The sequence below is a fragment of the Bacillus rossius genome, chromosome 11, assembly GCF_032445375.1.
Source record: "Bacillus rossius redtenbacheri isolate Brsri chromosome 11, Brsri_v3, whole genome shotgun sequence".
Classification (NCBI taxonomy): domain Eukaryota; kingdom Metazoa; phylum Arthropoda; class Insecta; order Phasmatodea; family Bacillidae; genus Bacillus; species Bacillus rossius.
In genome coordinates, this window is record NC_086338.1 from 54,896,119 (window position 1) to 54,921,210 (window position 25,092).

The window sequence follows — 25,092 nt, forward strand, 5'->3', positions numbered from 1 at the left end:
ATCTTCAGTATCACAATTTTCTTCTCCCCAAAATAATAAAAATTTCAGGAAATAACATTAAGATATGGGTTTAAAATATTAAATGTTACGAATGAATTGTATTTATTAGTCAATACCGAAATTAAATTAAACTAAAACTTATGATCCAAAATTCCTTGACCAACCTTCAGATGTAAGTCGATGGCTTAGAATGAAAACCTTGTGTCTCATACCGAACATACGAGGTTTCCTCTCTCTACAATGTGGGGTGCTACCGATATACGTGGTTTTTTTTCCCCCCCCGATAGAAAGCTTTAGGATGCACATTTTATTCCTTTCAGCCAAACATTTTGTGAGACTCGAGGTTATCTGGCCAAAAAACATAAAAAAAAAAAGCATTGTCGTCCAAAAATTGTGAGATACGAGGTTTTCATTCTAAGCCATCGAAGGTTTTCCAGCCACACAATTCAACCTGTTGAAACTAATGAAAACGGAGACGCCGTCGACGCCCCGGGAGGGAGGGTTGGAGGGTGACTCACAGGCTGCCCGTGTCGGAGAGGCGGGCGGCGGGGCTCTGGGGCTCCGACGTGCCGAACATGTGCTGCCACTCCTCGTTCATGGCGGGCGCGTGGGCGTCCGGGGCCAGCGACCGCCTGGGGCGGTGGCTCCTCCTGCAAGCAGCGAGTCCTGACAACGCAGCCCGCGCTTCCCCGGAGCGTCTCACTCCACCCTGCGCCGGGTTGCAATCCGGTAGGGGGATTTGAGAGGAGATGGGCTTTATCGAGGAAAAATATTAAATTTTTGCTGCGCTCCTGACAATAGTATCAGTACGATCAACCTCTAACCAACTGCAAAACAAAAATAATTGCCATTTAAACACTAAAGAAAGTTTTTTTTCTTAAAAGCGGTGTTATTTTTAAAAAAATATAAATTGTGCAGCAAAAAGTGAGATTATATTATTTTATGTATTTTGGTTGATGATTTAGAATCCTAGCAAAATAAAATTAATAACCTTATTTCATATAAAAAAAAATTGTAAGAAATTCTTAATCATGAATATTTTATCTTACTGCCATTAAAAACATTAAAGTTAAGAAAAATTTAGTCATCAAAAGACAGCATAGTAAACACGCCAAAACTTGCTTCTTTCTGGTTTGGCAGTGTTAACAAGCAGGGCTGTCAGCAAGGAGGGGGAGAAGGGTTAGAAGGGGTGAGAGGGGGAGTGGAGAGAGGGGAAAGTGGGAATAGAGGGGAAAGTATGGGGAGGGGAAAGTGGGAAGAAGGGAAAGTGGGAAGAAGGGAAAGTGGGAAGAAGGGAAAGTGGGAAGAGGGGAAAGTGGGGAGAGCAGAAATGTTGGAGAGGGGTGAGAGGAATGTTGGCCAAATCCTCTATGATGCACAATTATATAGATACTTTTGGGAGAAAATCATCATAATTTAACATTTGTAAAACGAGAGCCTTTTTTACAGGAACTTTTGTAAGTATTAAAAAAAAAAGAGTATCAGCTTTCAGTGACAAAGCATCAGAAATCGCAAATGTTTTAGAGTTTATCACAATTACAAAATTTTCAAGTCTCTAGACATCACCAACTTAGGTTAGGGGAAAAAAAAAAAAAAAAAAAAAAACAATTTATTCTGTAGCATGGGGGACAAGTAAGCCATTTACCAATTATTACTTCCCTCGTCTGATCGCTCACCTGGCGAGCACAGCGGCGCTGGGCTCCGCCTTGTTGATGTTCAGGGGCTGCAACTGCACCTCGTGGCACGAGACTCGCTTGCTCAGCATCGCCAGCTCTATCTGCGGGAGAGGCACAACACGTCTGCGATCCCGCTCACGTGCACACGTACTAGGCCCGTTCACGCACAAACAAGCCGACAGCCAAGGATGAGAACCCAACCATACATAATGGTTTTATAAAACAGGCTGTTTACAAATACCCAGAAAAAAAAAAAAAAAAACTAACTTTACTAAATTATTAAATTATAATTTTTTTTATTTAATATAAAAAATATGTTGCAATTTTATTTTAGGAAAAATTTAATAACCAAAACATATTTTTGTTTCAGTTTTAAATAAATATGATCTGAACAGTTTAATTAGGCCACTAATCCCTAAGCCCGGCGAGCACGCAATGAAATGACGATTGACGTACCACACCGTCAGGCTTGCGTCCGTCGTTCTTGTTGTCGTTGCTGTTGTGTTTCTGTATCTTGAGGAGGTGGCGCGACATCGCGAGCAGTTGGTCCTCCACAGCATCCGTCATGCCTTCCGACGCCAGGCGACGGAACAGCTGAGAAAAAGAAAAAAAAAAAATCTAAGTAACACCCACGCTATGGGGTTAACTGGAAAACGTTGTTAGTTAAACAGAAATGGATAAAAGTATTTTGCTGTAAACCATGACACAAATTGTAACTTGCCAAATGTTTAATTTCTGGAAAACAGCACAAAAAAAATATGCTTCTCACTTCCTGACTTCTGGACACAAGACATAGTTCTATCTGCCTTTCATAAATTAGACTTAACAATTTAAATCCAATAACCCCACAATATACTCTGTTCACAAATTTTTCTTTCCAATTACAAGTAAATGCTCTCAAAAGGAACGAGTTCCACTGAATCTCTGCACACGGTCTAGCAGGCAGGCAGAGACCCCATACAAAGTGTTCTAAAGCAGTGGCGTATGCAGATGGGTGGGGTGATACTATATCTCTTCTACCTCCTAAAAAGATTCTAAAAATAAAATAAAAAAATCTACAAAAAATCTACAAAAAATATACAAATTTATCATTCCCACGAAAAAAAATTCAAAGAATTCAAAAGCAAACAGCAGGCAAAAAGGTTCTAAAACCACCCCACACCCCCGGAAAAAAAAATTACGAAATAACTGATATTTTATTTATCTTTGGATTTTCAGTAAACAAAAGGAGGTTGTTGTTTGTAACGAAGAACAACTAACAACATTAAATTGTCTTTTTTTTTGTTCCAAGTTGGTTTAATAATACTTCAAAGCAACACTTCGTGTGCTGGTGTTATCACTTGAACGACACGGCTCCCAAGGACCTTCTCGATGTTCTTTGCCAGTAACTTTGATAGAGAACATCTCACATTTTCCTAGGGCTTCTCACATTTTTATTTCCAACATAGAAAACATCACAGTCACTTAGGATTTTCGATAATGAGACAGCTTACGTAAAAAAAAAAAAAAAAAAAAAAAAAAAAAAACCCGTAAAGTCACTACACACCTGAAAAGATACCGCAAGAAGTTTCGTCAAAACAGTTAACACTGAGTGAAATGCCGTGTGATATTTCACCAGTCCCTTGGCAAGGAAAACTTAATCAGTACGACGGAGGAGAGTGGTAGGAGGGGCAGACTCACGCTGCGGAGGGAGGCGGGCGGCTCGGTGTACTGGGGCACGTGGCCGGCGCGCACCTCCGCGCGGCACCGCTGCCTGTCGCGCAGCACCTGCAGCAGCAGTTCCGCCTCCGCGCAGCGCACGGCGCTGGCGTACACCACGCGCGGCACGGGCGCACTCAGGGCGCTCAGCAGCAGCACCTGCGATACCCGCCCTCTCCGTGTGTCGCTCTCTCCCAGTCCCTCTGTCAGTCCCTCTCGCTGTGTGTCGCTCTCTCAGTCCCTCTGTCTGTCTCTGTCAGTCCCTCTCGCTGTGTGTCGCTCTCTCAGTCCCTCTGTCTGTCTCTGTCAGTCCTTCTCGCGGTGTGTCGCTCTCTCAGTCCCTCTGTCTGTCTCTGTCAGTCCCTCTCGCGGTGTGTCGCTCTCTCAGTCCCTCTGTCTCTGTGTCGCTCTCTCAGTCCCTCTGTCTGTCTCTGTCAGTCCTTCTCGCGGTGTGTCGCTCTCTCAGTCCCTCTCGCTGTGTGTCGCTCTCTCAGTCCCTCTGTCTGTCTCTGTCAGTCCCTCTCGCGGTGTGTCGCTCTCTCAGTCCCTCTGTCTGTCTCTCTCAGTACCCCTGTCTCTCTCTCTATGTGTCTTTCTCCCAGGCCCTCTCTCTGTCTCTCTCTTTGTATCTCTCTCTGTCTCTCTCTCAATCTCTGTCTCTCTCTTTGTGTGTTTTTCTCTCAGTCCCTCACTCAGTCTCTCTCTATCAGTCCCTCTCTCTCTGTGTGTCTCGCTCTCTCTATGGTTTTAATAAAACTATGTACATGAATGTCGTCGAAAGAATGCTTTGAACAATCTGAACTGATTATACACTCGCTCAACAAAGATTTATGGACATTACTTCATGCACAGTCTCAAACACCAAAAATTATATACCTGAAACACCACGCAAATCATCAACCTAATTAACTGATGAATGCCAATATAAGTGATTATTGGTTATACATAATTTAACACCTAAATACATATATATATAAATTTTAATAAAAAATTTAGTTCGTAGAAGCTGGTCTACTTTAATTAAGAATTATTTTATTTTTTTAAATTTCTTCAAATTACTCTTAGCCCCGACAATGCAACTCTCTTACAACAACTTTTTAATCTACACCATATACAAGAAAAACTTATTAAAACAAAATTTTGGCCATACCTGCCTGCCTAGCAAATATAATGAAAATTAAATGAATGGTTCAAAAATTATCATCAGACAAACACAGAATTGCTCAAGTTGTTATCTAGAGCTCGCTTCATTTGGTAGAATAATAATACTCTGCACTATCTTATACTTTATATCCTTCGATCATTTCATTCCTGCTGCTATGTTTTTGTACAATTTATATAAACATATATTATTCTCTTATTTCTAATACAATCATTTGTAATTATATCATGCAGTAAGTGTTAACGGCTGGTTGTTTTGTCTTATTGTGTTACTTGGTTTATGTATTGTATCTATTTATCTGTATCTCTTTGTTTTGTGTTGTCATGTGGTGAGCGGTGCCTGCTGGTTATGTTGCGACTACTTGCGGGTGGTGCCTACCTGCGTGGTGGGTGGTCACATGCAGAGACTGCACCTGTTGCGTGGTATGTTCGTGCCCACCGTTAAGGGATCTTGCCCACCCGGGCACACACGCGGTGCGCAGAGCTTCAGAAAAAACAACGCGATTTCAAAACTGCTCGAGATACCCGAGCGGGGTCTGCTTACGGAAAGCATTTCAAGAGTTCGCCGAGGGCCGAAAAACTACTTTTGATTTAAGGATTAAATTTTTAAACGTTTTTTTTTTATAAGAGTTAAAATGGCTAAAACGCACGTTTTCAGAGTAATTTTTTAGGCGTAAAGCAACCGGTGCAGATTCTCGAAAGCACTTGAGGGACTTGCATTACACCTTTTATCTTCCATTTCTCGGCCGTATAATGTTACGGTCACCGCTAATATGCACCGGGAGAAGACTGCGCGCCAGTCCAGAGGAGACACCGCGCTAGAAGCACCAGCGAGCGTCGCGCCCGACACAGATACGCCCCTGACGAGGCGGTGGGCACGTCACGAAGCGCACGTGTGGATGAATGAACGAATCGCCCACTCACCTCCTTGTTGGCCTGGATGAGCGGGTGCTCGAGGTACGGCTGAAGGGTGGCCATGACCCGACACTGGACGTCGACCAGGTTCAGCACCCGTGCCACGGCGCTCACGAACCCCACGATCGCCTGTCCACGGGACACGGCAGACATGCACCAGCAAACTGGGGTCGCGAGGCAGTCGCCACACAGTTAGAGACAACATTATATATGGTTTTATTCACAAGCTAAATTTCGTTTTCAAAAAACAGGAGATTTCAGTAATTGTTTTTATGAATTCTGTGTTTATTCATAACAACAACATATTAAACAAATAATAACACATAAATAATTTCGACTAATACATACTGCAGTTTTACAATACAATAATTTTTAACTGATCACGTTAAACTTTTCGGAACAATAAAAAATAAATTGGAAAATATTTGCGTGTTGGGAAAATGTACCGTCGTAATGCAAAACCGAGTTACTAATAACCAATGCACAATAAAAAAAAAAAAAAAAAAAGGTAAAAAGTTTTTCAAATTACTGTATCATAAGATTAGGTTATTTATTCATTTTTTTGCAATTTCAGTTATATTTGGCTATAAATGCTGATTAATTTCATGATTTTTAGTGGCATTATTGTGCTCTATGAACTATGATGTATTAACTTATATTTTGGTGGTATATGGTGTACTGATGAACAATTCACCATATAATCTTGTCCCTACATATAGTTTTAATGTTTCCAAATTTTGCATTTTCTTACTTCAGTTCAGTTAGTAGTGATGCACGTTTAATCTTTCTGGTGAGGAAGGTGGATTATCTTTAAGTTAAAATTTATAAGCTAATTCTGCACATTTTTACCATTAGTTTATTGTTTAAAGCTTTGATTAAGTTATTTTTTCACATAAACAGAGAAAATCTTTTACACATGTTCTACAGTGGTTTCCAAATACCGATTGTTTGAGTAATTTGTGTTATGGGCAATGCCACCCACTCAATTCTCTAGGAAAATCTGAATTAAAATAGGCCTGGTAAGAAATTGGCTCTCTCGCTATTTCTCCATCCTACTTGAACTACTGAAATCCTATTCACACTCCACTAATCTCTCTCTTCTATGATATATTCTCTTTCACTCCTCTTTATCCTAAATTTAAGGATTTCAGGATTTTTTTTTATACATACTAAGACAAATTAAACATGATGAAAAATACATAAACTATTCGCAGGAACCTTTTCACTTTTTCAAAGACAATTTCCACATGATTTTAAGCAGACAGTATATAATTATTTATATTTAAAGGCTGATTAAAAACTTGAGTGAAGTTGGGAAAAAAAAAGAATCTAAAAACAAAATAAATAAAAATAGTTCGCATAAAGCAGTCAGAAATTAAATTTTTTGACTTCCAGAACTGTTACCGTTTATTTCATGACTTTAGTGATCAGCAAGGGTATACATTTCTAAATTTATAGCTATCTTCCCCCTCCGAAATCCTAAAAATTCTATTATTCCCACAACAAATGGAAATAATTTGAAAGCAAATAGCAGGCATTATGGTTCTATGCCTCCTCCTTCCAATGCAAAATTAAATTCTGCACACACTCCTAGTATGTACCATATTTTTATGTAAATTATTGGTTCTCAAACTGATTTTTCAAAAACGTTAAACTAAACGCAGAGAAACATAGATAACTTTCATGTTGGTCGCTACACAAAGAACATTTTGTACAAGCTGTGTTTATATTGCTAATTCTAAATTAAGTGTTTACTCAAAGCTATATACTGCACTTCATATATACCTGGCATGAATACAAATGTACCATGGAAAAATTACAATGTTTCAATCTGCACATTCTTAAACTCGGCTTGAATAAGGCGACTGCGTGCGTTGATTACCTGTCGAACCCACAGGTTGGGGTGGACCAGGAAGCACGTAGTGTCTTCCAGCAGGTCATACAGGTCAGACTTGCTCAGCAGGCCCAGCTCGGTCAATGCCGTCATGGCACTTATCGCTTTCATCATCACAAACTCCTCCGTGTCCGTCAGTCCCTGCAACGCAAGAGCTCGGAGTTGATTTGGAACTGAAAAACGTAAAACTCTTTATGCCGCAATTACCATAATGGCAAGCATTTCACATGCTTCCGCATTTGCAAGACGCAACCAAAACGTGCACGAAATAACGCTTGGGCGGAAAACTAAGGAAGAGATTTCCGCAAAAATAAACAAAATTCACTGCTGCGATCATGCCTTTTTTTCAATGGTTTTCTTAAGGAAACTATAACTTGATACGGTATATTTTAATTTTAAAATAGTCAATTTCTAGTTAGTTGAAAATGATGCCCAAAGTTGAGTGTTCCTATAAATTTCTTTACTGTAATAAAAAAAATTAACGGTTCAAAAATTACCAGTTTTTACTCGAGCAAAAAAAAAATTTTTTGATACTACAAATCTACAGTAGTATTAAATGATCTCACGAACAAGATTACAAGTTATTTCTTCCTCACTCGAGACACAGGGGACCCGGAACAGAGCGTCGGCGGTTGGCGCACCTGCTGCAGGAGTGGCATCAGGATGGGGGAGCTGTGCCAACCCACGTACGCGGCCACGCCAACGATGCAGTCGAAGAACGATCCTCGCAGCTGCTTGTCATCCTTGTCGTTCAGGAACGTGATCATGTGCGACAGCAGCACGTCGTTCGCTGCAAAGTGATCGGTAATTGTCTAGAAAAATATGTACATGTGATATTCGCGAATAGTTTTTAGTACTCAACTGAAAAATTTGATTCCAATTTAAAAAAAAAAAAAAACAGATGATCAGAAGCCTAATTAGAGTGAAACGTACAAAAGCTCCAGACGGCAATGGGGATAAAATACAAACAGAAGTTCTAAAGTCCCTTCATGTAGGAAAAATATGAAAAGCGTTAGTTCTCCTAGGCTCACTGTGACGAACACGGGTTCGGCGCAAGAGGTAGTATATATTTGTGTTGGTCTGGAGGAAGGAGCGAAAGGGCGGGGGGAGTGTTCTCTCTCGCGAGACCAAGGCGGGGGGCTCCCCGGCGGGGCGTTGTCCCGCACACCTTTCTGCTTGCCGAAGAAGACGCACAGCTTGGTGATGCCGTTCTCCATGAGTGTCTGCTTGACGACGTTCTGCGCGTCGGTGAGCAGCGTCGACACCATCTGCTGTATGATCTCCTGCAGCGTCTGCAGCTCCGTCTCGTAGCCCGGCTGGGGGCTGCCCCCCTGGAGCTGGCACTGCTCCAGGAACCTGCACGGACCACACACCGCTCACACCTGCTGTGGCGTCCCGGCGGCCCGGCACATCCCACAATCCCGTCGCTCGCACGCACGTTTTCCGGCCGCTAACCTCGGCGCCACATTTGTCGCGTCACTGCACCGCCGCCGGCGATTTAAAAAATTTCGCTCAAAGTTCATCGATGCCGTCCGTTTCCACTTCAGTTGATTGTTCCCGGGTTTACAGTAGGTCACTTTAAACATTTTTCACGTTTCGTATTCCCGTCAACACCGTTACCGACACTCGATCTGGCAAAATCGTTTCCCCGGCAGTCCCAAACGTACCGTAATTAGGAAATTTCACAATTGGTCCTGGCTGTGCATACATAGTGAATGGATGAATGAATGAATACAACTAAGATTCTAAGGTGTTATAAAAAGGGTAATTTCTTCATTAAAGATCAAAACACATGTTAATGATAAGTAAATATCAAGCACGAATAATTTGATCAATTGCTTCAAAAATTTGTGGCAAGAAGTCTTAAAATATTTACACAAAACAATAGTACTACATTTACTGAATGAGCTTACTGGAAGCTTTGCACACATGCCTACTTGTCAAGTTAGTTTTGTTTTTTTTGTATATAGGGTATCTGTATTTGTGTTGTTCCTATCTCGAAAGTTAACAAGCCTTAACTGTAGAAAGGCATATTAAAAAATGAATATAAAAAATTTAAAAAAAAATTACTTCAAAGCTACAGACTCAGTGCTTATTAGTTTCACAGCAGGATCGAAAAAAATGCACTTCCCCCGTGAGCACAACCCTTTCGTAATCGTACACTGACTACCTTGCAGTGGACGAGACGAGACGAGAGGAAAACACTTAACTGAAGTGATGGGCAGGGGCGTAGCCAGGGGGGGGGGGGGCGAGGGTTTAGGGGTTCAACCCCCCCCCCCCCCTTTAGTACCAAATCTTTAATTAATTTCTTATTCATCACTCAAACAAATTTCATATTAAAATTAATAAAATTTTTACCATTACAATATTTAAATTTAAGTACCGAAAACTGCTAAAATAGCACTAGTTTACACCTTAAAATTCAAATTTTCCCGGGGGAGGACACCGGGACCCTCCGCTTTTATACGGAAGGGGGGGGGCATGCTTCTTAACACCCCTCATAACAAATCCTGGCTACGCCACTTGTGATGGGGATGAATTTGAAAACCCACACCAGATTAAATTCCTACTTACTTTGACTACGAACGTCTTCCAACGATGTCTGCAAATACAAAATGGCAAGTAAAAATGACAAGGCAGCCGAAAATGATTTATAAAATGAAGAGCCAAAGAAGTTTTATTACAAAAATTCTGTGATGAATTACTGACCGAAAAATCTACACAGGCACATAAGAATTAAAGCATATCTTTGAGTTAACCTGATTAAAAAACCTTTTAGCAGACTACTATGTACGTAAGTACATGATGAAACTGACCTTAATGCTGTAGTGGCCAACTGAGCTATATTTTCAGCGTAAGTAGCTCGAACTATCACCACTTCATCCTTAGCGATCTGTTGGGAATTAACACACACACATGTCCTGGAAACTTTGTGATTCAATAGGAAATAAAATAACTTAAAACAGAAACAAGGAACTAACTTTTAAAACAACAATGCTTACATTTTTGATTTACCTTAAATTATGCTTAATTCACAATCAAGCTAAAAAAATATATATTTTACAATGTGCTAGGAAAATTTCCTACAAAACAAATTTAATTACTGAAAGTAAATACTATTATTTCATTTTTTTAATTTGTTTTATATTTACAGAAATACATAAGTGAAAATGATGCATTTAACAAACATATATAATACAAGTATGTAACTGTGTATTTTTATGTATTAGTTGGTTAGAGGAAATTGACAATATATTGTAGTACTAATCCCTGAAAAGTTTATTTGCGTACTACAAACACTATGACTATTTATATATTTTTCCATTGACTCAGGAATTATATTGAATAAGCAGGGTTCACTTGTAACATATGAACAGCGCTGACGAAGTCGTACCGGAGTGAGGTTTGGCAAGACGTACTCTGGGAAGATGTTGGCATCACTGCAGGGCACGTTCTTGACAAGGGCCAGGCACTTGGTCAGCGTGTGGACGGCTCTCACCCGAACGCGCGGGAACGGGTCGTGCACAAAGTGGAACTGCGGGCAGAACGACAACAACCCCTTACAGCACTGCAGGGCGCAACGTAACTCCCGACTAGCAACCACGATCAGGTTCACACCAAACGTCTCGGGGAAGGAAAACTTGTGAAGCAGGGTTGCATCACTGCAAGAAACTTTCGAGGCAATCTTCCGTCAATATTTCTGTAAAACAAATAATTATAACAGATTTAATATTGTAATTACTAAGGGTGTTTATTTTTTTGTCCTTAAAACCCTGTTATTTTCCACACCTTGCAGTTATGGTTGGTTGTATCAAAAAAGTGGTTACAAAAATTGTTTTTGGTATTACCCCTACGAGTTATAATACATTCAAATGGATGTGATATTCAACATATTATGGGAGTTATAGCGATTTTAAAGGATTAATTTCAGTATAGTACTTGCATTTCAGTCCATCATGATGTATTAACTCACACGTTGGTGTTACATGGTGTTTTCGGTTTTATCCACTTCACCACGTAATCTTGTCCCTAGCTATTACCGGCCACCACAGGGCGTATCGCTCAGTAGTCGGTACTCACTATGTACGGAAGGATGCGGTCCAGGATCGTCTCGTCCGAGACGTGGCCGGCGAGTTCCAGCAAGATGTCCAAGCAGTGGAACTTGGAATTGCAATGTCGCAAACCCCTGCAAAATGACGAAAACATAAAATCCCTAAAGCTGGTACATTTGAAGCACTGTACAATACTCTACACAAGTTGAACATTTTTGAAGCTATGTTTTCAGTCTTTCTTATTGGATTTTTGTTCATTCTCAATCACTTATTAGGTAAACAATAATGAATTTTGGAAATGAATGCTAGTAATTCAATTAGAAACTAAAAAAACCCTCACAATAATTGTTAATCTTAATTAACAATTTTAGGGAACAACTTACATGTATAGTATTAATAGTTGATATTATACTATAATTTTTGAAGTTCTTAGTGTGTAAGTGATATCCATATTTACCTGAATATAGAAACAGGATAGCCTCAAATACACTTAATCTAGAAAAAAATTAACTTTCTAGGCAAATTTTATATGCTATAAAATTTATGAAACAAATTCAAATACGATACTGTCTTTAATAGCGGAAATCAGAACCATATAGCAAAATAGGTATAAGCACGGTACATACTGTTTAAGACGGCAAACCAAAATACAGCCTTCGGTTTTTCATTGAAATTGAAAAAACGTCAACTGGCTTGTAGAAGGGGCGGGAAATCTTTGTCGTCATGGTCACAAGCAAATAAACTTGGTTGGAGGCTCGCTGATTGGAGTACACCTCTGGACAATACTGGCACACTGTGTAACATCCACTAAGCGATCTTTCAGTACAATTCATACTGGATGATTCATTTCGTGTGTGCGCGCACACACACACACACACGCAAAGGTAAATGGTTGGGTGCAAGCAGTTTTATTTATTTATTTATTCAATTTTTGTTCTGTAGATCCCATATGGAGGTAAGGACTCCGGGATATAGAACAAGTCAATTAATACAAATATATACATATATACAAACAAACTGTACAACCACAAAAACTAACTTGTGGGATGTTTTCCAGTGAAACTAAGGAAATAACAGGTGTGCATCTTAGAATCAACGACTTCTTAGAGTCAAGTAAATACAGTATGTATTGTGACCGGACAGCATGTCTTTCTCTGACCATGCCTCGCTTGCCACTGATATGGCCTACATACAATATTTGTTCATAACTGCTATAACTATAAACTGTTTTGTCCCCACATATTTGAAACTACTGAGATGAAAATTCCTTTTTTCAACAGTCTTAAACCGCCATTTTTATGTACCTTATATAAGCAACATGATATAGTTTACAGATTAATTAGCAATCACAATAAATATGATGAATTCCTAAAGACAGCAAATAATAGAATAATCATTAAAAAAGTATTTTTTCTACTGCTCATCCTTAGATTCTCAAGTGCTAAATAAATAAATTAAATAAATGATGAACTATAAACAAAAATTATGTAATAATAAAGATTATATATTTTTCATCCACATCCTGTGAACTTAACTATTTGACTTTAACTTTAACTTTTAATTTAATACATAACGTGATACTTCAGTTGTATGTTTCGTGTCATTAATATTTTATTTGTTTGATTTTTTTTGGTCATTTTTATGTTACTGTGTGTCTATGTTGTAGTTTGTGTTTCTGTTTATGTTGTATTTTTTTTTCTGCATTTTGTATGATTTGTCACTCATTTTTGTTTTTATGGTGCACATTCCTTGCAATCTCCCTATGGAGTGTTCACGTGCATCTGACAATATGTAAATAAACAAATAAAAAATAAATAAATAAAAATACCTGCTCGCACAAGAACCTCGTACTGAGAGAGAACAGTACTGCCACGCTGACCATGTGTCGCAGCACGAACAACCCCCACAACTGTAAATGAACACACCTCACAATGACAACACAGAACGTGGTACAGTCACCTTATGCAAGAAGTGACCAATGACGTGATGATAACCAGGCCCTCTGCTCCACTGTCATCTGCATCTTCGGTCTTCTTCTCTTGATCTTCGAGGACAGACTTCTCGCACGAGCCATCGTCCAACTCCGCCTCGCCCGAAATCAATATTTTTATGATGTAGCCGATGTCTTTTTTCAACCTGTGAACAGCATTCATCAGATAAAACCGAATGAATGCATTTAATATAATTAACGTGTGTGGAGGAATTTACTTGTTTAATGGTGTTGATAATGGCCTTGTTTTTCTACCAGAATATTTATTGCAGAGGCCAACATGCTCAATTTCTTGCTTAGTGATAAATTTTTCTGAAATAGATACCCCGATTTTAAATTTCATAGGTAAGATAGGGTAAGCAATCATCAAGTACTCAAGAGACATCAGTAGTAAGCGTGTTTTTCAACACACGACTGATACCAAAACTTCCTAATTTTTCTGAACAAACGAGTTCAAATTCCTTAACTCATTTAAATAAAACTGAATCCGAACAGTTAATGACAAATCGAGAACCGCGAAAATTTGCAGTACACGCAGAATACGCACACACACGAGTTCACAAAAACGTATTTTGTCTACCGAAAAAAAAAAAAAATTGTACGGATGTGGTTTTGTAACGAGAATTTTGGTAACACAGAAACTGATTCTAAGTTGCAAATTTTTTTTGTGACTTCGAAATTTGGGATGTCATTTTCCATTTTCTGTGCTCACTCAAATTTGAGACACAGTTTTGTCGAACCAAGGATAAAACAAGAGTGCATCTTAGATTTAGAGTAAATACAGTACGTGTTGTGCAAAACAAACGACTTATACAATGCAATGCACATTATTCGAATTCCTGATGTTTCACTCAAATTTGATACAGTTTTGTCGAACCAAGGATAAAACAAAGAGTGCTTCTTAGATTTGGAGTAAATATACAGTATGTGTCGTGCAAAACTAACGACTTATACAATGCAATGCACATTATTCGAATTCCTGATGTTTCACTCAAATTTGAGACACAGTTTTGTCGAACCAAGGATAAAACAAAGAGTGCATCTTACATTGGAGTAAATACAGTATGCATTGTGGAAAACTAACGACTTATATACTGCACGGACGTTGTTCGAACTCCTGATGTTCACAGACTGTTCTTGAAAGCGCTAACCGAGCTACGTCACCTGGCTATCTTCTCGTCGGGCGAGAGGATGATGCCGGCGGAGAAGATGGTCATGTAGGACTGCATGAAGGAGTAGAAGTACTCGGGGAACATCCGGCCCCGCTGCTCGTCCAGGTACAGCTCGGCCGACTTGCGGCACGAGGGGTCCTTCTGCATCATGCTCCGTACCAGCTCCTGCACACGGGACGCGGCCTCCCCGCTCGAGACGAGAGATGCCCCGTGGCTGGGCGGGGAGTTTACGAGCAAGCGCGGGGTAGCAGGATCAGCTTACGCTCGGTTTTCGACGAAACTAATCATCACTAGAGTCCCGGAAATTTCGCGGATTCCTCTGGCCTCGGGATAGAATTCCAAGTTATAGGTGTGCTCGACCCATCTTTACTTTCCCGTTGGCTGATTTCTTTGCGAGAACATTTTTATCCTTGTTATTTGGCACTACCTGATTCGCTTCCTTCTCTCCTAGCTGGACATCGTTGGCTCACGGTCGTAGACGGGCGTGTCCAGATAACTGCGGTCCAATCATGAACACAGTGTGACAGTGTGGAGGTTTGCATTCTAGCTTGCGACTAAATGAATCCGCGAAATTTCCGTGGCTCTAATTATTACCATAAAAAAGGGGTTGAAATTAAAAAAAAAATTCACAACTTTCTTAGTATCAAATTTGTTCAAATTTATTTTAAACCATCTCAATATTATAGTATAACTTGTTCAAAAGCAAATTTTTATCTGACCATGTTATCAGTAAGGTAAAAAAAATATTTAATAATTACTTCAGTTGGCATAATATGAAATTCCTTCTAAGATATTCAATACTAGATGCATTGAGTTAAAAAAAATTCATAATATTTTTCGCTGCATGAAAAAAATGAGAAAACATTTAAAAGATAATTTTGTAGTACTGGAGAACTTTCTTTTGAGATGATACCTGCATTTACTTGAGACTGACACTGTTACACCCTGACATTTCTAAAGCCAGTCCTCTTCGAGCTAAGAACACACACAGGCGAGGCATGGAAGGGTAGTTACCCTTATTCCAGGCTCTTCCAAGCGGTCCAGCTGCTTGGAAACGTTGTACTCGCCGTTGCGGTACGCCAGCAGCTGCGAGAAGTCGAACGGGGGGTGTCCTTCGTTGAACAACTCCATCAACGCACACCTGCAAGTCGGTCCCACACTCGTGAGATGAGTGACTTTCCACACGCACCGTGAGAGATTGCTGGTGAACTTGTGATGATGAAGATGATGATGAAGATGAACTTGTGATCAAAAGAAGACAAACTTGTGATGATGACAAAGAAGCTGAAGAACTTCTGATGATAAAGACGAAGATGACAAAGATGTAAGATGATGATGAAGATGAAATTGTAATCGAAAGAAGACAAACTTGTGATAATGATGAAGAAGCTGAAGAACTTCTGATGATAAAGATGAAGATGACAAAGATGAAGATAATGGAAAAAAAAGTTTTAGAAGTTGAATATGATGAAGGTGAAGAATAAAATGATAAAGATGATGAGGTGATCGGCCCAGAGGCTGTGTCGTGCCCCAGGACACATAAATAAAATATTTATTTTTTAAGTTTTATCGAAAGGTAAGTTGCAATTGCCCAGGGCCCCGCGTGAGGCAATTAAACTACTGAAGCTACTATAACTTAAAAAGGTTTGTCATTAAATTTTATGATAAAAACTAGGTAGCAAAATGATTGTCCACATTCAAGTACTAGGTGGGCTTGAAAACGTTTTAATAAAGAATTTATTTTTAGAATTTTTTGGTGAAGTGCCCCTGAACATCTCTTATCAGGAGGCTGTTCTCTACCTCCTCGTGCCCCCAGCAAGGCCTCTATCCTAAATGTTAGGACCTCACAAGGTCCAGGGCCACTACTGGCCTACAACTAATTATACTTCACTGAAGTGAGAATCAAAAAACAAAATACGAAAAAAGGCTGCTGGGAATTAAAGTTTCGTGGCTTCCAGCACCGTTTCTGTTTATTTTGGGAGCTTCTAGAGACATTCGCGACTGGTTCCTGACCTGTTTGAGACACCGCTGCGAGAGCAAAGAGGGAGGAAAGCAAGCGTCTCACCCTGCGGAGAATATGTCCATGCCGGGGGTGAGGTCCCCCTTCTTGAGCGCCTCCTCGGGCAGGATCAGCTGGCTCGACAGCTCCGAGCTCAGGGTCTTGATGAACCTGCGCCGAGCACGCACGCGGCTCAGGGCACGAAACACTGCACGTTCACCTTCTATTACACTTCCATGTCTTCTGAAGCATCGGAGAGCGCTGACTCTCTGTTGGAAGGCAGTCGGACAGCGTCGTTTCCACCGGTTGGCAACTCCCCCCCCCCCCTTCCCTCCAGACTTGCATTCCTCCGTGAGCTCCCATCAGCGCGTAGGCGTTCCTCTGGGAAGGAAGTTGCAGTCGTACCGGGAGGGAAAGGGGGAAGGAGATTGGCCAGAGCCGCGGGTAGGATCTTCAAACGAGCATTTTGAGGTAGGTTTCGTTGTGCTGCGCGATCCAGCAGCAAATTCTGCGGGTGTTCTCCCCGAATTATTCCTACCGACAGATTATATTTGAAGTGAAACTTCTTTTGGGCACGATGAGAGCAAAAATTTCAAGACTGAATTTTAATGCAACTTTTCGCGAAACGTTTATGATGTGTAAAGGACAGAGAATAGGTACTTGGCCAAAGAGATATAAAGAGAGCAGCACTACGCTATATAAGTTGCTGAGCTCGTTTTCGTTCTCCTCTTTGTGCAATGATTTGTCCCTGCCAAAAAAAACCTGAGAGAGATACATGAACAAAATAATAAGACAGAGTGTGCACATGCTTGTGTCAGAAAAAGGATATAGATATCCTAAGGCTGCGAAAGCCTTGAATTTTATATTTGTTACCAGCTCGCTCGCATTCCTCCTTGTTCAATCATCATTGTAGAAAGTGTTGTTGAGACAGTCCCTGCATCTCCCGCATCGATATCGCTACCCGTTATGAATTTCATATTTTGTTCAGAGATTTGGCATATTCCAAAGGGCAGAATTGTCTGAAGAAACAGTAATACACACAGTTTTTATTTATGGTGTATTTCAACAGTAAGTAATATTCATTGTTAATTAATCATTATTGATTGATCCATAATTGATATCCTGTGCCGTTATTTTGAAGTTTGTAATAATTTTATTTGTTTATTTAGAAAATTGTCCTCATTCTCTCTTTCTCTCTCTCTGACCTTTTACCCCTTATGACATACTTACATTCAAGGTTTGAATTGCCAAAGAAGTTTCACTTATATCACGTGTACTGCATTCCCCAGTCACGAAAATTTGGGAAACGTGTACTGGACATTGAAACCACACCCTTAGTAGGGAAGGAACATACACAAACATCTATGTAGGTAAATAAACATTTTTCTCTCGTTCTATCACAACAATCTCACAGCAAGTTTAGTTAGAAATGTAAACATTATCAAATCCTCGAAAATAAATCAGTGGAATACTCTTTCATGTTCCAGCTTTCCGCACCCAATAGACTTTCTTTAATTTTAAATTACTTTACTGTTAATCATTAAATAGGAAAAAAAAAAATCTATAAACAGGATGTTTACAACTATCAGGTAAAATAATTTCATGACTTTTTCAGGATCTTTTAATACCATAAAAACTGCTAATTGGGAATATTTTTGGTTCTACAAATACCAACACAATTATAGGTGGAGAATTTGAAGCCCCTCACACCATGTGAGGGTACATAGGTGCAGTGGCGTAGCCAGGATTTGTGTATGGGGGGGTGTTAAGAAGAAAGTCCCCCCCCTCCCCGTATTAAAGCGGGGGGTCCAGGGGTCCTCCCCCGGGAAATTTGGATTTTAAGGTGTAAAATTGTGCTATTTTAGCAGTTTTCTGTACTTAAATTTAAATATTGTAATGGTAAAAATTTTATTAATTTTAATATGAAATTTGTTTGAGCGATGAATAAGAAATGAATTAAAGATATGGTGCTGGGGAGGGGGGGGGGGTTTGAACCCCTAAAAACCCCCCCTGGCTACACCCCTGCATAAGTGTTAACAAAGCAGGACACTTGGCTAACCACTTAAAAGCATTTCTACATGTGTTGCTAAATGATGGCAGTCCAGTTTATATGGTTGCACATTAACAGTTTTTTTTTACAACAGAATCATTTATATATTATATTTAAAATATATATATATATTACAAAATATATTTAATATTTACAGAAATGTGCCAATATTTATGTTAGAAAGCCGAAAACTATTCAAACATAATTTCCACATGATATAACTGGTCAGTCCCCAATGATTTTATATTTAATGTGAAACTATAAACTGATGTAAGGTATCAAGAAAAACTAAATGCACGTTAGAACAGGCAGTTGGATATTAAAGATTCATGACCTCTAGCACCATTACTGTTTATTTCGGGATTTTTTTCTGACCAGCCCTTCAGTTTCGTTAACTGTTTTTTTGACTTTCGGGATTTTTTTTTTTGACCTGTAGACACCCCGATATGCACGTGGCAATAATTTGAAACATTATCCCTTGGATTTTGGGGAAAGAAAAATAATAAATGTTGTTAGTTGGCAAACTGAATGAAAGGTAAAGGTGTTGCATCACTAATTGAAAGAAAGACATGAAACCTTTCAGGAGCAATGTAGCACGTTCTTCGCCGAGAAGTGTCGAAGAAGTAAGAGAAGTCTGCAGGGTTGTCCTCCGGCAGGTACGTGGGCTTGAAGGACGCGAAGTCCGTCAGCAGGACCCAGTTCCACGAGGTGATCATTATGTTCTCCAGCTTGATGTCGCCGTGGCATATCTGCAGCACGCGCACACACCCACGTGTTTTAAAACTATCATAGAACCTAGCTGGTTATCACATTTTTTTTGGAAAAAAAAAAAGAAATTTCTAAAAATAAAAAAAATACAATAATTACTGTTTTGATATGTACAGTGAGGGATGCAAGAAATTTTTTCAGTGTAATTAAAATAAATAAATAAATAAATAAATAAATAAAATTTGAACAAATGAATTAAAATAATTAAGTTACTACTGACACTAACAGACTGACATATGGGCCCACAGAAGTAGCTATAAGTGATAAGCATTTGAACATTTTTTCATAACTTCAGGGGCAGAGGGGATACAAACACTCCCCCCCCCCCCTCCCCCCCCCCCCCTGTTTCGGCAGAGAAAGTGAATGAACTATAATACCTATTCACTATATACCTGCTCACTCGCAGATCTAATATGCAATAAAATGTCAGGTCAAGATATTCCTGTACATAAGTTTATTGTAAAGTTAATTATTTATGTGTATTTGTTTTCTGTTTTTTTTATTGTACAGACTGATAAATTCTATAGCACGCACATGCTCAAATTAATAAATTGAGTAAATACATTCACGAATTAATAATAATTACTGGTGAAAATACACATTTGCAAACAACATGCGATGATGGTGAAGGCATAGGTATCGCTGATAAGTCTCGAACTCACCCCAACTTTATGGCACTGGTGCAAAGCGTACAGGATTTGAAATGCAATCCACCTCTTCTCCATGTTTGTGAGGAAAGGCCGTGTGCTGATGCGGTCGTACAGGCTGAATTTCACATACTCCCTGATGATGAAGCCTGCCTTCTCCGTCAGCTGAAAACACAACGAATAATAATTCTGGTGAGTAGTATCGCGTCCACGTAAGCAATCCAATCAAATTATGGCAGCGACTGAACTCGTACAAGGAACACACTCTCGCTTGCTCTGGACGTCTAAGAGTGGACCATCTCCCTATCTGAACTTCAGACGGGAAGGCAAATAAAAAAGCAATGATACTCAATCATTGCACTCTCTTGCCCACTTTCCGGTAGGCACCTAAGTTTTCAGTCAGACAGATTTTCTGGTTATAAAAATGTTTAGTTTTTTGCCAGTAAAAATAATTTTGATCTTGCAATTCTGTGACTGGACGTTTAAATAATTCCAACGTTGTGTAAAAATAAACATTTCTTCCTTCAGAAAACTTTCCATCTAGAATGTTTGGGTCAAGTTATGTTCTTTAAGTTTGTCATTTATCCCTCAATCCAGAGTGCTCAGCGTACAGTCAAGGGTCAAAGTCCAAACTGGAGCGTGAACCAGAAAATATTAGAGGGAGAATGAACCAGAATGTGCCAGAGATAGAGGAAACCAGTGAGTGCTGAGCTATATAAAAATAAATAGGAAATATCTTGATTTCTAATTCTTTCTCATATGTCGATGGATGTTTGCGTAGAAATCACTGAAATAAAAGTACTTTTAAGTTATGTTTCAGTAAATTATTTTCTTTTTTTTTTAATGTGGAAATCCCAAACAAGAAGTAAAAAAATAATAATCTACAGGATGACAAACTAAAAACGACTTTGCAGATCACGTTAGCAGTAGACATTTAGCTCCAACTGCCTTCATACTGAATTATTAATTAAATTTTATAATCTACTTACAGGCATTTGTTTGTTTAAATTCTTACCACTGCTTTTTGAAAGGGCAAGCAATTCACAGGGGCCAGGTGATTCCTGATGTCTTCAATCTTGTCTTTGTGCTTCGCAAGTGGCAGAGTTGGGTCGTGGATAGCAAACACTTTCACCACAACAAGGCCTTCCTGAGTCCTCGCGCGAGCCACTTTGAAGAACCGTGTGCTGCCCAGACTGTCAGGAAAAAAAAATTACGTGACTGTCATTGGGCCTAAGGGGGAATTCAGGCTGTCTCACCAGGGGCTGTACTTCATCATGAAACAATTTTCCTACGTCAGTTTTTGCAATTCAAGAATCATTAATTATTTTTATTGTGATCATAATGGTTATAGAATACTATTACAAAACGTATGTACTATATTTACTAACAATAACAAAGATATAAAAAGTACTTACTTTGCTTCAAACTGCATATCTGGATGTTCGGTCAAATAATGTTCCACTGGGAAAATCTGGGATGGTGCAATACCAACCAACTGGTTACCCATTGTTTCAAATTAACTGCAGAATAATAAAAACAAAAATTAACTATATTAACAATTTTCCTTTAAATACCCCCCATTTTCGACATCCACACGTACGATATCGGCTGAAGTTTGACAAGTACTTCGCATGGATAACATACCCTACCTAATGCAACAAGGTGCACTCGTGTCTCGTGTGTTTATTTTTTTTTTTTACAATTGCCAAGGAGGAAATAAACATTTACATGCTTGGGCCACGTTCCCTTTTCTGTAGAAGAACTGATTTTACTGGATTTTCCTTCCGGAAAAAAGAATTTTACTTTGAAAGAGAAATTTTGTGATGCGATAGTTAGGTTGGTTTCTCTGGTAGCAACTGTTTCAGATGAAAGTAGAGAAATAAACAAAGGTAAAAAAAAAAACTATTGGAATTGATGGTCCGATACTATTAGCTTTTTGAAATCTTAGTTATATCTGTGTATTTAATGATATTTGTCAAGTACAGAGTTGTAAGCTCATTCATACTTATAAGTACCTAATCGTGATGTTTTTAATGATTACTGAAAAGTTAGTGAAACTAACTCTGCAGCTACAAGGAAAAAGAATTTTCTGTAATGTGAGTACAATACTGATTTTAAGAAAAATATATGAAAATAGTTTTTTTAGAATTGAATGTAATCCGCTGCTATTGGGCATAAACCTGGTGGCAAATAGTCCCTCTTTACTTTCTTTTTACTTTCCTCAATTGTACTACATTTCTTGCCAACACACACTCCTCCCAAGCTAAGTAAAGTATATAAGGTAGGGCATTCCCACACACTTCACATTCATTGGCTGCAAGACTAATATTACATGGAAGTCTATGAGCAGGCTGGGATGTTGTCTGGCTAGTGCAGCCGTACACAGCGGTAAAATAAATGTGTCAATGTGAATAAACTAACCTACCAAACTCCATAAAATAATTTGATTCCTCCTTACAGTATATAGTCTCTAATGGTTAAGTTTTTAATAATTCATTCTCTGTAAAACTGCAGCAACAAATGGTGGTATTTTAGCACAGGTTTACCAGTTTGATGGGTTTACTGTGCCCTGTATTTATATTTACAAAGTATTATTGTTTATTCATAAAAACAAATTAATTATTTAAAAAAATACTAATATTCATGAGCATTTCACACAAATTAATGCAAATTTTCATCTGCAAAGGGTTCACAAGAAAAAAACTTTACAGTCAGTTAGAAATGTTGGTATTAGATTATTCAATAAATCACCATCAGTTCTAAAAAATATGGACCAATATAATTTATTTAAAAAGGAATTATTTCTTTATTTATCACATAAGCCTTTTATAATATAGATGACTATGAACAGGAGGTAGCTTCGTAATTATTTTATCTTTTTTTATTTATGTATGACTTTTATTTTATATCTAATTTCTTTTATATATAATAGGTGCTTATTCATGGAAGAGCAGCTGTTATATTTTATTATTTGAATTTTGTAATGCTTTTAATACTGTTCTTGTACCTGTTTATGTGTTTGTATTTATGTTTATTTGTAATTTTTCTTTTGACATATTCTATACCATTGTATGGTCTTTTGAATGAAATAAAAAATCAAATCAAAAACTGCATTAAAAATAATGTCAAATATTTCAAATGGTTGCTTAGGAATAACCAATTTAATATGTTGCTATTCTACCTAACCAACCATTCACATGATTTCACAGTATTTTTTGTGTTTAGTTATTCTAAACCTAACATCCGTCTACATTGTTATGAAGTTTTTTTTTAAGTAGCTAACCTAACGTAATAGACAATTTTCACAATTTAACAAAAGTTCTCCAAATCATATGCATACACAGACCCACGGGGGAAATCAAAAAATGGCGGCAGCCGTGTCAATGCACATGCATTGTAAGATAAGTAAGATGAACAGTGATTTCTCAGAAACCAGTAGGAATTCAGAAACATTCGAATTGCATTAAAAAAACTGGTATGTGCACAGGCTTATTCCGCTGCTAATTTATCTTAAGTGCAATGGCTTAGTTGATAAAGTATGAGAAGGCGATAGTGAGGTAGCTAGTTTTTTAAATCTTGGTTTTTTTTTTTTTACAAATGGGCAATAAGTTTTCCCGAACTTGTTTTACAGAAATTTAAAAACAAAGTTCTCTTTTTGATCACGACCTGTGATTCACAAACATGTTGTATTAAACAATTTTGTGACCACATCATAAATGTTTGTTTGTTTAGAAATAAATAGAATACCATTGAGCACAAGGACTCGTATACTCGTATAAGATGATGTTAAAGTGTTATCACAATTGAAACAACTAAAAAGGAATTTTTATAGACTGCAGTTTCTGAAGCCTACTACTTTCTGAGAGTTTGTGGAACCATTTTGTGTCTCAGATTAGGTACCTCAGAGTTAACGAGACAGCAAACTTAAGTTCATTTGTATATAAATAAAAATATTTTCCAGCTGGAGGTGCAAAGTGAGTAGGTTTTCCAGGACGTTGGAAGCGTTCCACGGGTGTAGGAGGGCAGACAAAGCCTGGAACCAGAGCACACAGAAGGGGGTACAGGAAGGAGAGATTCTTGTGAGAGCTCAGTTCCTGGTTAGGACTAGGAGGGAGTGATGGATGCAACGGACCGAAGGAAAAGGCTCAAGGGAGGGGGAAAGTGAAATTGCCCCCGGGTGGAAGCCCAGTTGCAAGTGAAGATTTCAAGTTCAAATCTACCTGAAACGACAGGTGACAGGATCTATTGGCCCTGTTGAGCTTACAAATCAAAGAAAATCTTTACGATTAAGTAAGGGTTTTTATTTTGCTTTAGTCTGAAGTTGTAATACAAATACCTAATTGTCGCCATACGAGATTCAACCGCTTTTGTTTCTGTTGCAGGAAATGTTTGTTGATTTTTGTACGTTGAAACTGAAAAATTGCCAAAAAATTGACAGGAATGGTTTTGGCTTGTGTAACTTCGACATGCGAGGTGTGCCCGTTTTATTTTGTGTCATAATGTGCTCTTGTGTCCCAGGAACCATGTCGCTCCTGTTGACCCGCGGGGACGGGTGACCCCGTGCTTCAGACATGGGTTTACAAGCTGTGGGTAAGTGATGGTTGCGTTCATTTGGTTTGTTGGTGGTGTATGATTAAGAGGGTGGTTTCCTTAATTATTTTGCTTATAAATTTTAAATGTTATACTTCTTTAGGTGCATTATGGAAAAAAAATGAACAGAGTGAATTTTTACGATGTGCATGCCACCACGCAACAAAATTTTCACAGGAAGGTGGTGGACCCACGTGTATGAACAAAAACCCATATATAGTCACTTTCATAAAAATTAGGGCGCATACCAAACGTATTGGTGTGCCAAATGAAACTTTGTGATAGTTAAACTACCTTGGAATATATTTGGTAAACCAAAATAGTCATTTTAAAGAGTATTTTCAAGTTTTAAAAACCTAAGGATGCTGGCATTACAACAATTATAATACATTATTCTTATTGTGGCACAGCTAAAGGAATGTGGCTGAAATATCTGCAGCAGATTTTTTTACGGTTTTTAAATTACAAATTACTGGATTA

At 38.7% G+C, this 25,092-nt stretch overlaps 2 protein-coding genes across 3 annotated transcripts in view; one reads left to right on the forward strand and one right to left on the reverse strand.

The window, feature by feature from the left end:
* The window catches only part of LOC134537021 (phosphoinositide 3-kinase regulatory subunit 4), a 34,281-nt gene extending 12,583 nt beyond the window's left edge, over nucleotides 1–21,698 (reverse strand). Inside the window, exons 1-19 of one of the 2 annotated variants that reach the window (XM_063377212.1) lie at nucleotides 21,438–21,698; nucleotides 21,038–21,215; nucleotides 20,038–20,187; nucleotides 19,184–19,356; nucleotides 16,624–16,728; nucleotides 15,573–15,699; nucleotides 14,551–14,723; nucleotides 13,356–13,532; nucleotides 11,425–11,530; nucleotides 10,739–10,879; nucleotides 10,161–10,237; nucleotides 8,513–8,700; nucleotides 7,986–8,134; nucleotides 7,333–7,485; nucleotides 5,460–5,579; nucleotides 3,357–3,533; nucleotides 2,133–2,270; nucleotides 1,677–1,777; nucleotides 519–650 (exon numbers count right to left, since the gene is read on the reverse strand). In XM_063377212.1, the coding sequence (XP_063233282.1) occupies nucleotides 519–650; nucleotides 1,677–1,777; nucleotides 2,133–2,270; nucleotides 3,357–3,533; nucleotides 5,460–5,579; nucleotides 7,333–7,485; nucleotides 7,986–8,134; nucleotides 8,513–8,700; nucleotides 10,161–10,237; nucleotides 10,739–10,879; nucleotides 11,425–11,530; nucleotides 13,356–13,532; nucleotides 14,551–14,723; nucleotides 15,573–15,699; nucleotides 16,624–16,728; nucleotides 19,184–19,356; nucleotides 20,038–20,187; nucleotides 21,038–21,215; nucleotides 21,438–21,529 (2,657 nt within the window). In that variant the 5' untranslated portion in view covers nucleotides 21,530–21,698. The remainder of the gene's footprint in view (nucleotides 1–518; nucleotides 651–1,676; nucleotides 1,778–2,132; nucleotides 2,271–3,356; nucleotides 3,534–5,459; nucleotides 5,580–7,332; nucleotides 7,486–7,985; nucleotides 8,135–8,512; nucleotides 8,701–10,160; nucleotides 10,238–10,738; nucleotides 10,880–11,424; nucleotides 11,531–13,355; nucleotides 13,533–14,550; nucleotides 14,724–15,572; nucleotides 15,700–16,623; nucleotides 16,729–19,183; nucleotides 19,357–20,037; nucleotides 20,188–21,037; nucleotides 21,216–21,437) is intronic. The other variant, XM_063377214.1, reaches the window with a different exon arrangement.
* Nucleotides 21,699–21,900: 202 nt separating this feature from the next.
* Nucleotides 21,901–25,092, forward strand: part of LOC134537022 (glycoprotein-N-acetylgalactosamine 3-beta-galactosyltransferase 1-like) — a 49,971-nt gene continuing 46,779 nt past the window's right edge. The window contains exons 1-2 of the mRNA XM_063377215.1: nucleotides 21,901–22,118; nucleotides 24,541–24,612. Of these exons, the coding sequence (XP_063233285.1) occupies nucleotides 24,594–24,612 (19 nt within the window). The 5' untranslated portion in view covers nucleotides 21,901–22,118; nucleotides 24,541–24,593. The remainder of the gene's footprint in view (nucleotides 22,119–24,540; nucleotides 24,613–25,092) is intronic.